The sequence below is a fragment of the Lutra lutra genome, chromosome 16, assembly GCF_902655055.1.
Source record: "Lutra lutra chromosome 16, mLutLut1.2, whole genome shotgun sequence".
NCBI lineage: Eukaryota > Metazoa > Chordata > Mammalia > Carnivora > Mustelidae > Lutra > Lutra lutra.
Window position 1 is genome coordinate 36,873,047 of NC_062293.1, and position 12,993 is coordinate 36,886,039.

At 38.8% G+C, this 12,993-nt stretch overlaps 1 protein-coding gene across 11 annotated transcripts in view; it reads right to left on the reverse strand.

Moving 5' to 3' along the window:
- ACACA (acetyl-CoA carboxylase alpha) overlaps positions 1-12,993 on the reverse strand; it is a 243,255-nt gene that overhangs the window by 89,065 nt on the left and 141,197 nt on the right. For all 11 annotated transcript variants that reach the window (XM_047708298.1, XM_047708296.1, XM_047708299.1 and 8 more), the window contains 3 exons: positions 11,636-11,839; positions 6,090-6,245; positions 4,150-4,296 (listed from right to left, as the gene is read on the reverse strand). In XM_047708298.1, the coding sequence (XP_047564254.1) occupies positions 4,150-4,296; positions 6,090-6,245; positions 11,636-11,839 (507 nt within the window). The remainder of the gene's footprint in view (positions 1-4,149; positions 4,297-6,089; positions 6,246-11,635; positions 11,840-12,993) is intronic.

A 12,993-nucleotide genomic window follows, 5' to 3' on the forward strand; every position in this document is an offset into this window, starting at 1 on the left:
CAATTTGGAATACGCTTATCTCCCAGAAAAACTTTAAGGAAAGAAATTAATACCACGCAAGAATTCCAGTCTTTCCTTACTGATCCTTTTTTGGAATTCACACCCTGTACCTAATTATTAAAGCTGCTTCTAAACAGAGACTCTTCTCATCTCAGTTTCTCATTAGGACAGGAGAGATGAGAGGGAGGGTCTGTGTTGTCAAAAAGCCCACGTGCTGAAAGAGTGAGGAAAACAAGATGCTACTTTCTGTCCACACCATAAGTGCTACACAAGTTGCCTATCACATCTTTCATCACTGCCCCATTTAGAGATTCATGTTCACACAGGAGTTAAAGGAAATAAAATAAAAGAATGTTAGTAACATTTCAGAACAAAAAAACCCCATGGTCTCAAGGAGGCTAGTGTTTTCTTTGTCCTACACCAGGCAAAGTTAAGTTGTTCTCTGTCAAGTCCGTTACCACCCTTGGCTTGATCTTAGCCTGAGCCTTTTAATAACAGGATTTAGCGCGAAAAGCAGCTGCAGTGGATTGTGAACTGTTACTCGAGATGTTCCCACCTGCAATTACAGCTTCCACCAAATGATCAAAACAGGTTAGCAAACTGGCAGGAAAATGAAAACAATTCCTCCAAAATTGAGAAGCAGTAAAAGTAGAACGGTTGGTTAGCAGCATTTCCTCTGCATCCAGGCTCAACAGCACACATTCATCTAGCTGTGTATTTACATACGATGCCCATCACTGTAGCATCACAGCCGCTAGAGCTGAAATACGTTTAGTCCATGTTGCAATCACATTTTTCACAATTTTCATCTTTACTTGAAACTATTAAAAAAAAAAAAAAAAGCCCTAGACAACTCATCTTTGGAGCTATTTGCAAGTAACACAGTTCACAGATTTGGTCTACATCTCTTTTATTCCTACTCTAAATTCATACTAAATGCAATGCCATTCAAACCTGACAATGAGAAAAATGTGTTCTCTTATACTTGCATCATGAATCAGGTGGCATGCCTTCAGTTACATCTTTCTTGATGGGGAAGGGACAACTAGGAAAAGAGAGAGGAGAAAGTGACTAACACCACATCAGAAAATCTCTCTTTCGTGTGCTTTTAACATGGGTACAATGTTCAAAATGCAGGTCACATCTCTGCTGAAACAGCCAATATTCTTTCTCAAATGGCAAACAAGTTACCTAAAACTAAATGGAACTCAATTGTTCCAAGTCCTGGTCCCATCACCATCTTACCTATTTACTGTCCTGGGGGAAAAGAAAAACAAGGAAGAAAGCCTGGCCACCCATACAGTCGATGGTCTGATAAGTACAGGTTTTCTGCGTTTGATTATGGGGAAAAGCATCTCGATTCATGGGGGAACTCTGCAGGAAGCTCTTGTTTTACCTTCATTCCTTATATCCATGTGCTAGCTTTTAAACTCAGCAACTCCAATCCTTCAGAGTAATGCAGTATCCCCACAATGATGACCTGGTAGAGCCGTCACCTTTGGAGAACACCACATTATGATGATTTAATGTCCATGTAGCATCAATGCATTTACATGGAGCCTTGGCTCTCAGAACATTAACGGGTCAATTTTTTATTCCTTTTTTAATAAAACTATTTCTCAAGGCTCTGTTCAGATGCCCATTCTCTTTGGGACAGGACAGATTTGCTCCAAATCTCATCAGCATGAGCTCTTTTCTTTCCCTTCACATCATTCTTGGGGTAATACATAGAGTGCCAGGCTCATGACAAACTTGTCTCTTTGGCCAAAGAAAATTAAACTGCAAGAGCTGAAAGTCAACTTGCTCTGATAAAACTGGGCTCAGCATGAGGAAATACATCCCACTGACACCTCGTCATCTCTTAGGGCCAGCTGTCCCTCAGAGTTCAGAGGGCTGAAACTCCATCTTTAGATTGGTCAGTTTCTCAGCAGACATGCACCATTGTATGCGCAAGCTACTGGTAACGGAGTTTGATAATAATACCCCAACCTCATTTCTGTTGCACAATGCCCTATAATCTAGATACAGCCACTGACTGACTTCACCAGCCGTCCCAGGCATTAGTCACTAAATGCTCACCAAAGAACATCAGTCTCACTCCTCCTGAGCTCAAAGACTCAGAAACAGTAAGCTAACCACTCCGTCTCAATCCGAGTCAATCCTTTGAAGAAAAGGAAAAGAGAACAAAGAAAATAGGCAACTAAGGAGAGAAAGGAGTAGAACAAGAAGGGAGAACTAACAAAAAGCAAAATAAATAAATAAATAAAAACAAATTTAAAAATTCAAATACAATCAGATTTCTCGATTTCAAGATTATTAAAGCCCTGGGCAAAGAGAAACATCTGGACCCCAGACTGACTACTGCGCGGCTGTTTAAGACATCCCTTTTCCACTCAGGTTTGTTGGGTCTTAAAAGGGTTAAAAAAAACCTTTAATTTTTTTTTTATTCTTTTGTGTGTGTGTGTGTGTGTGTGTGTGTGTGTGTGTGGTCTTTGGGTACAGAGTCCCGTATAATAAGACTATTTGTATTCATACTGGCAGAGTAAACACTACATGTTCATGCCCAGGCAGGTCTGTGCTTGTAATTTCAGCAAGAACAGAGCTCTGTCCCTCTGGGACTTCACTATTCCCCTAGTCTCCATTCGCTCAAACACAGAATGAGAGCAGAGAGAAAGCAGAAGAGAAAGATCATGGCAAGAGGTTTCACACAGCAGTGCTACTAGCTTTCATGTGGCCAAAAATCTCATTTTTTTGTTTTAATTACATTAGTTAAAACCGTTTCTCCCCCAGCCTCGTGTTCACAAGGGTGCCTTCCATTCCTAAAGACTACACTGTTGAATGAATCAGAATGTAAGTCTAGCACAATGAAGCTTTTCTTTGCTGTTGAGGGGCTCACTGTGGAGATGCTACCCCGTGGCACAAACCTCTGCTTCAACTTTGTGTGTTAACGAGTATATATCTATTCTCGTCAAAATTCTATGCATCTTTCCTCCTTCACCTCTTGCCTTTACTATTTGTTGAGGCGGTAGATTAGAAGGACTCCTAGAGTCTGACATTCTCCATCTGGTCCAATGCTTGCATCCATCTTAATACCAATTCATCTACTTTTGGCATCCATTGGTGTACTTACTGAAACAGCACACACCTTGTATATATACAGTAAAATTTTTTGAAAAAGATAGTGCACAAAATGGAAAATACCACATATCACCTCCAAAGGTCTAGTCTACCCAGCCTGTTTATGAATAATACCCGGGTAAAGATTACTCTTTCCACAGGATGAGATTTATCTAGGGATTCTAACTAAGGTTGAAATAAAAACCTATCTCTTTTTAGGTGTATTACTTTTGTTATTTGATTATAACTGCACATTGAAAGATTAGTAAAAATCAGGACGAGGAGGACCATAGGCCCTGGGGCAGAATACAACTTTATATCATTATTAACAGTGTACCATAAAAGAAAGGATTCCAATGCCAGAAAATGCATTCTTAGATAACTATCAGAAATGGGCTTCTGCTACTTTATTTTATGTTTAAATCCCTGGTTCTGATTGAGTCCCTTTAAGAATATATTTACCATGATCATAACAGCATCGGATCAATTTACCCAAGCACAGAAAACATGCCAAAAAAAGGTATACTAGTATGTAAGCATTCAAATAAGAAAAAAAAAAAAATCAAGCAAAACAGTATTTTAACTGTTTTTATTGTAGACGAATCTCAAAATTTCAAGTATATACAAGAATAGAGAAAACGCTCTATTCCGACAGATATATTATCTAGCTTTGATTAATAACTCATGAACAATCTTGTTTCATCTATAGTCCCACACTCACCCCCCATTACTCTGAAGCAAATCCTAGACATTGGATCATTTCACCTGTACCTATTTTAAATAGGTATGTCCAACAGAACACATCACTCCTTCTTAGAAAGCAAAACTGTAACAACATTTTAAAAATATTATCACACCTGAAAATTAATAATTCCTTGATATCTAGTCAATATTCTCTCCCTAAAGACCTCTACCTCTACTGTGCTACCTATGTAGCATCTAAATTAATGCTATTTAATGACCACCTCCAGGGAAAGCTGCTACCAGTGGTCACAGAGATAAGGAAAGGGGGAAGGGAACTCAGCTACTTGCCTCATTTCCTCCTGGAAGCCTGTTCATGTGGACCAGCTGACCTTGATCATCCAACACGAGCTCCGTATATGTCAGCATGTCAGAAGGCAGGGGTGGTGATGGAAGGAATGCCTGAGAGGACATAGACTCCCAGAGTTTGATCAGAGACTAGCAGAGGAGAAAAGTTTGACTCATCAGTGGCAATGAGCAATTCAGCATACACAAAAATAAATACTAAGTTTCAGTCAATCTGATTTTGCTCTTTCCTTTCCAAGTGTTCTGCTGAGCACTGAAGCATTAGGCCAAATTCTACAGCTCTCAGTCTCAGTTAAAAAACAGATCTGTAATTATTTTTCACATAATGTTTTCACATGTCAAAAGCAGGCACTTTTCCAACAAAGTCAAATTGCTGAGTGATACTGAAGCAGCATGAGAGCATTAACAAACACAACAGACCTAACAAACAGACCTGACCACCCCCACCCCCCAGAAAAATTAAAATAAAAAACTAAGTAGCATTAATCCCTCTTCTTAAAAATGGAAGAAAAATTCCTAGAGGAATAAAAAAATAAATAAATAAGTAAATAAATAAATAAAAATAAATCCTTAGCCTCTAGAAAAGTGATATGACAGTTAGCTAATAAATAACAAAGAAAACTCAAGAAGGCAAGAATAAAGTTTCTACTAGCGGTTCAGGGGAAGTATCTTCTTTCTATGCCTTTCCAGATCTATCGGCCCTCATGAAGAAATCAGCTCATGAGGGGTATAGGACTATTTGTAAATGTGCAGATCAATTTTGCTCAAATCTGAGAAAAGAGACAGACACACCGATCCACTTAAAAACCGTTATAATTTCCATTTCTAACTTCTGTATTACCAAAACAAACACCTCCTGAAGTGGCAACTAGTTGTTTCTTTGCTTGTCTCAAAGCAACATTTAAAGGCAATATGATGCATTTATACCTACATGTTCCAATCACAGTGTTTATGTCTATCCTATAGGGAGAATTATATAGAATGACATTTCTATTTATAGTTCCGGCACTGGGGAACAGAACCAAAACTCAACTTGTAGGCTAATAATGCTGGTAATACTAAATGAAGATAGCTATGTTTCTAGAGAGATAACTTGTAAACAAATGACTACATAAAGGAAATCTCTTGTACTTGTGACTAATAGAGGAATTACAGATAGTCTATTTACCAAGGCCACATATATTACTTTATTAAAATTCAAGTGTGGTAATACTGGTAGTACTGACTAGGAGATGTGGAAAAATCCTATATTCATAGATTTTTTTTTTTAAAGGACAAATCCAATATTCTTTTGATACTTTATATGTTGCATTTTCTGCTGTGGATGTACTTTTCTTGCCTTCCATTGATGGAAGAAAAATCTGCAGCACAGAGATGATTCACCATACAGATCAAAGGAATTTATTTTCATATAAAGGATGAGAATCATAATGTATTTTTCTCACACTAGTTTTTATTCAGCCATAATAAATCTCTCACAAAAGAATTGATACATTAAACTGTGCATCATGAACATTATATCCATTTGTATATGTTATTGGTATTGATTCTCATATTAACCTAGGCTATCAGCTAAAGACCTGGGTTATCTTGGAAAATAGGAAAAAGAGAATAAGAGTTTCAAACCTCTTTTTTAACATCCATAATTTGATTATGGGCTTAGGAGATACATACCCAAACATAACTCCTCACATAGGTCATTATATATTACCATCACAGGCATGCTATCTCAGTTTACTTTCTTCTACTCAACAGAGGCTTCTATCCTCACAATTCCCCGTTAATTCATAAAGAACTACCCAATATTGGAGTTGGCGGTCACCAAATCCCAAACGAGATAGAAATGAGAGTGGTGTTAAGATATTTCCTGCCCTTTGCGAGTGCCCCCATTCCAGGCTAAGCTGCCTTCAGGTATCCCCCTTTACCTGCCGAAACATCTCTGGGATATCATATATGTATGTTGTCCCCAAGGATTGTGCCTGGAATCTCTTTGATTGAAGCAGGTCTTTGGTGACATATGGAGTGTTGATTAACATTCCATGCAATGGTCCCTGTTTATCTCCATATGCCTGAAACATGATCTGCAGGAGAAAGAGAATGGCATGTGGCATTAACAGACAGAGAATAAAATCAGCTGCCTAGATGAGCTTTTCTCATAGATGTTATTTCTTGAAACACATTTTTGGTGGGTTGAGTAGCTAAGACATGCCTTTACACATTGGGTAGTGTTCTCACCTCTCTACAGATGATCCAACTCCAAAAAACGGTATGAAACCAATGACACACCATGGGCTGCTCTCGATTTTGGATTAGTTGAAATCAACAAGAAAGCACAGTATAAATTTCACATCTCAGAGACAGACTGACAATGCTTGCCTTCGAAAGTGATTTGAATTTCATATACTCAGAAATGAAGTATGTCAGCTAACAAGTCTGAGCAGTCCTCACATTTAAGTTGAGAAACAGCTATGCACTGAAGAGAATTCTGCTCTTTCCCCAACAGTAGAAGGCCAGGTCAAGGCTCTAACCTATTATCTGTGCTTAGTCTACTTGATTCGAAGGTGCTTTTTAAGTGTTATTAGCCACAGAAAGGCTTCAAAGATTTCTGCCAGAAATGGATTTCAGCCATCCATCTAGCCAGTCTGTTCTTGTTAGCTCATAAGATATAGCCTATAGTAAAATAAATGTGTTATTATATATAGTTATATAATATAGATATATATATTTATCTCCCCCATATACTATGTCTACAACTACTGAATAGCTCCTGCAATACCTATATTGTCACATAATGAAATCACCACACCAGTTTTTAATCATTTTAACTCAAACATTTCTAGAAGAGTACTTCATACTCCATATATTTAGGTAGTTTTATTTGCTTATGAATATTTACAAGGGATGCCATTACTTCAATTCAGTTAATCTTTACTGAGTGCCCAGGGGCTGTATGACACTAAACTAGGCACTTTATGCACGAATACATAAAATATAGACTCCCAACACAGTGAATACAAATGTGGGAAGTAAGGGTATGTGTGTAAACCCACATATCTATTCTGGTCTAAAATAGATAAGCTGATCTGAAATAGACCATTAAGGAATAGATTTGTGAACATGACATATAGGCTTAACAACAGAATTAAGTACTTTCCCAAACCCTGGACATTTAGCTAAGTGAATCCTTAGCCTCTACTGACTTGTTAGTCAGGTCCTATAGTGGGGAAAAAATTGTCTTGAGCGGCTTACAACCCCAAGAAGGGAGCTTCCAGTCCTATTCCACATGACTAATGGTCAAAGTCACTGGGTAGGAGGTAGAATTAGCAATGTCTTAGGTAGAAATGGTAATGTTTTAAGAGATGCAAAGTGTTAAGTGAGGTCAGTACGTTAGAATAAGAAAATTGGGGACGCCCGGGTGGCTTAGTTGGTGAAGCTGCTGCCTTCGGCTCAGATCATGAACCTAAGGTTTTGGGATCGAGTCCCACATCAGGCTCTTTGTCCAGCAGGAAGCCTGCTTCTCTCTCTGCCTCTGCCTGCCACTCTACCTGCTTGTGCTCTCTCTATGACAAATAAATAAATAAAATCTTTAAAAAAAAATAAGAAAATTGGACTCAGAGGAAATAAACTGAATCAAAATAAGAAAAAAGGAGTAAAAGCAGCAGGTTCTTGGGACTACATTCCTGTCTATTAGCAAAGACAAAAGCCATGGGTACAGAGTTTGAGACTCACTTTTGCCAAGGTGGAATGAAGGCAGGCTGGTCATTAGTTAAGCAACATAATTATGTGGACTGGGAAAAGGGACTGGAGAAAGCCCTCTAGGTAGACTCACTGCTGATGGGAATTTAAAATGGTAGGACTGGGGGCGCCTGGGTGGCTCAGTGGGTTAAGCCGCTGCCTTCGGCTCAGGTCATGATCCCAGGTTCTGGGTTCGAGCCCCACATCGGGCTTTCTGCTCAGCAGGAAGCCTGCTTCCTCCTCTCTCTCTCTGCCTGCCTCTGTGCCTACTTGTGATTTCTCTCTGTCAAATAAATAAATAAAATCTTAAAAAATAAATAAATAAATAAATAAATAAATAAATAAAATGGTAGGACTGCTTTGGCAAACAGTTTAGTACTTTCTTATAAAGTTAAACATATCCTTCCTGTGACCCAGTAATTACACTCTTCTATATTCCCAAGAGAAATAAATATGTATCTACACAAAGACTTATAAATCAATGTTCTTATGGCAGCTGTATACATAGTAGCCCAAACTGGAAAACAGAACTTCAAATGTCCATCAAGAGGTAAACAAATAAAAATCTGGGTATGTCTAGGGTATATCCATAAAACAAAAAACCATTCAGCAATGAAGAGGAACATACCACCCATTGTCTACCCAACATAGATGAATCTCAAAAATATTATACTGAGCAAAAGAAGCCAGATACATTGTACACAGTGTCTAATTTCATTTATATGAAATTTTAGGACAGGCAAAACTTACCTGTAATAATAGAAAGCAGATGAGTGGTTGCCTAGGGGCTAGTGACTCTATCTTTGACTCCACAGAAGAAAATACGAGACCTTTTAAGGGTGTCAAGATGTTCTCTATAATGACTGTGATGGTGGTTAAACAGGTGTATACAATTTCAGAATGAAGTATATACATTAAATAAATGCATTTTATATGTAGATTTTATCTTAATAAAGGTCATTTAAAAATGTATACTTTCTCCCTTATACTACACTTGGAAATCAACTGGCATAGGCAATGGATTACCCAAATCTCTTCTCCCACTATGACTGGCTGACATCAGTGTTCAGTACAGCTAATAACGCAAAGACTTTACCAGGAAAATGAAACAAAATGAAGCTCAAGCCAGTCAACCTTGCTTCTTGTTGTCATAAAGAATAAACGAAGTGCTGAGCAAGAGGTTGAGGGCAACGGAAGCTACTGAATGATCAGCTAGCTACAATAATTCCATTTTCTACTAGAACGGACACAGGAGTTAAAAATGGGTAGTAAGTATATGGTTTACAAGTTCATGAAAACATGTATATATTTTACATATCATACACCTTTCCCCAGGAGCCATCCATAGGGCTTCTCTTGGAAAACGATCTCTGATCCTATAAGTCTGCTTCCTTAGAACTTTATACCTATTTTATGATAGCATAAATCATAATCATACTACAGAGAAACTAGTTATCTGTCTTCCTCCCCCATGATGTACATTTCTCAAGAGTAGAGATTACTTTTTATCTTTGAATCCATACTGCCTGACACACTATAGGTGGTCAATCGATGTTACACCAATGAACAAATGAATGAATGATACACAGGGTTCTACATTATTTTAGATTTCCATAATGACTCACTAGAACAAAGAAGGGGGGGGGAATCAAATTGGCAATAAGCATCAGGTAGACATTAAGAGCACCAAAGCAGAGCGGAAGGCTGTTCCTTTTGCTGGTTTCTTCTGCTAGCCAGGGGCTCTTGGGCCCCTCAGTGGCTGCTGGACTCTCTCAGCTGAAGAGTGTGAGGGAGACCTCTTCCTTCAGGGCTTCCTAATATGCAGGACCCAAGGTCATAGGGGTTTCCCTTCAGGCAAAAGGTAGCTCACTCATTCTTTCAGATACTTAATGAGTGCTTATTCTGTGCCAGGCATAGGACTAAATCCTGATTGAAGGTGTCTGAGCACTTCATGCTCCTGTGCCACCATGAGCCAGAATGAGGGAAATCTAAGAGCTTTCTAATAAAAAAAAGAAAAAAAAAGTAGTTAGGAAGAACAAACATATTTATCAAAAACATTAAAATCTCAAGTGGCCATCTTATTTTTCACAAGAATAGACCTGCCTTGAAGCCATTGTAGAAGTTAATTAAAAATATCCCTGACCACGGAAAGCTTTGACTGAAAATGTCTTTAAGGTTGTCCTGAAAAACATCAAATCCAGCAAAAATTATTGTATACTCTTTCTCTTGCTCACCCCGTGCACTCTTGTGCTCACTCTCTCTCTCTCTCTCTCTGTTTTAACTGTTCACTTCTCACTGGATAGATTTCTCTGGCCATCTAACTGGGAATCAAAGCACAAAATGAAAGGTCACTCTGACAACTATCCAAACTCAGATTTTTAAAATTCACCTTCAAAATACTGGCAAAAATGTCTTCTCTTGCTGATATTCCTGGACTTAAAAGGACATAGATAAAAACAAGAGACATACAATGTCTTTCTGCTACCTAACACAGAACAAACAGAGATCTTGGCGTACACACACTGGAGCAAGGCCATCCTTTAACCAGAAGAAATGCACTTCCCAAGTTTAGGCCAAAAACCTAAAATAACATCCCGGTTCTTAAGAATATGTGAGCCATGGCATGGGGCACCTGGGTGGCTCAGTGGGTTAAGCCTCTGCCTTCCGCTCAGGTCATGATCCCAAGGGTCCTGGGATCAAGCCCCACATCTGGCTCTCTGCTCAGCAGGGAGCCTGCTTCTCTTCCTCTCTCTGCCTGCCTCTCTGCCTACTTGTGATCTGTCAAATAAATAAATAAAATCTTAAAAAAAAAAAAAAAGAATATGTGAGCCATGGCAAACCAATCTAAATCCAGTATGATAGTAAATGGCACAAATATTTAGAAATGAAGGTGGTAACATAGATTAAGAAGAATTCTCTAACTCTTAATCTCAGGAAACAAACTGACGGTTGCTGGGGGGTTGGGAGGGAGGGAGAGGGTAGCTGGGTTATGGATATTTGGGAGGTTATGTGCTATGGTGAGTGCTGTGAATTGTGTAAGACCAATGAATCACAGACCTATACTCCTGAAGCAAATAACACATTATATATTTAAAAAAAAAAAAAAAAAAAAAGGAATTCTCTATTATGACAGAATCAATCTACTGAAAGAGTCATCCTCCATTTTCACAGTCTTGTTTTTCTTACCTGAAAAGGGGGTTAAAGTTTGCTACTTTGCTCTTTTATAGATATAAAATACACCGAGCTCTTTGAAGGAAAAATGTGTGTAAATGGAATAACAATGGGTAAATATGATAAAGTCATGGCTTGACATTGTTCAAGCTATTATATGAAATTTTCTTTTTTTAAAATGAAAGTTGGTGATACACTTCAACAATTCTCTTTTCTTTCCTTCCCAATGAGTAGACTATCTGGGCTGAAAACAGGACAGATCAGAACAGACCATACCGGATAGTTCAGGTAGCTCAAGAGCCCTCCTAAAAAGAACCCTAAATTGCAGAACTACCTCTGGTATCAGGTTCACTTGGCGTCTGCTAGGGCCCATCAGTATGTAAGAACACAGGCACATCTTATAAGGCAAATGAAGTTTTTCAAATTTATGTGACCATTGCTGACAGGGCATAACTCCCTGACGTGAACCAATGGGACATGTGAGTCTGCGTCTTCCATAACAAGGACAAGGAGCTCATCTTTAGGACCCAGTCAAAACTCTGGGGGGCCTGCTTGACCACTATACCTGTGCTGTCCTGGAGTCAGTCACCTCCTTGTACAAGCTGATGTCCAAGTAATAGCCAGACTCGTTGGTCAGGAAGAGGCGGATGGGAATTGCTTTTCCAGTTGGCGTCAGGCGAATGTTGATTTTCAGTTCTGCCTGGAGGACACGTAATTTCCACAGCCGACTTCCATAGCGCATTACCATGCTCCGCACAGATTCCTCAATCTGTCACAGACACATCACCAAGCACAAAACTTAAACACCTTGTAACAAGAACCTGTTTTCAAGTCTGCTCATCTTTGGGAAAGAAGGAATGGAAAAAGGTGCTGGTTTCTGGAGATGTGCACTACATGTATTCCTTACGAAAGGTAAGATAATTTCTCTCCAACCCTACTCTTGCTTAGAACAAGTCAGGGACAATTTCATGCCAGCCCGGCATGGGATTGGGGTTCTCTGGCTCACAACACCCAAATCTATTCCCAATTATATTCATATTCTCTATCAAAGATCTGCAATATCTAAAATTACAAGCCATGGGATTTACGAGAAAGCCCCAAATAAGAATAAAATCTCTAGTTAAACAGCTATTAAGTAGCATTTATATGCATGGTAACTATGTTTCATTGCACTTACAGGACCTTAAATCTTCATAGCAATTACCACCATGAGCTTTTTCTGATACAATTTTATTAAACTTTATAATATATGCTGCTTGGTAAATTGCACAAATTAGAAAGAGGCAATTTGTAGGTGGGGCTAGAATGTTCTCTCTAAACAGAGCTCTGAAGCTTGGTCGTTGCCAAGTCCAACTAGGAGTTAAGTAGATGAGGCAGATGTTCCATAGTTTCTCTAAGGCTTATACCAAGGCAGCTTATTGCTCCTAGTTTTCAGGTTTAGACAAGCTGTTTTAACCAAATGGCCCTAGATGGGATTTTTCCTTGTTGACATTCTAAAGTGAAATCTTGTTTTCCCAAAACAGCTGTAGACAGCTAGGACATACTACTCAAAATTAACGTTTTCTTTTTTTTTTTTTTTTTTTTAAAGATTTTATTTATTTATTTGACAGAGAGAAATCACAAGTAGGCAGAGAGGCAGGCAGAGAGAGAGGAGGAAGCAGACTCCCTGCTGAGCAGAAAGCCCGATGTGGGGCTTGAACCCAGGACCTGGGATCATGACCTGAGCCGAAGGCAGCGGCTTAACCCACTGAGCCACCCAGGCGCCCAAAATTAACGTTTTCTTAAATGAAGTATCTTTCTAAAATGCTTTTTCAACTTAGAAAATATCAAAAATATCTTCTACCACCCTTCTCTTATGGTCCTTCAGAAGTATGTGCTACCCTTGCAGTCTGTTTTTGCTTCACAGAATCTTAGATCAGAATG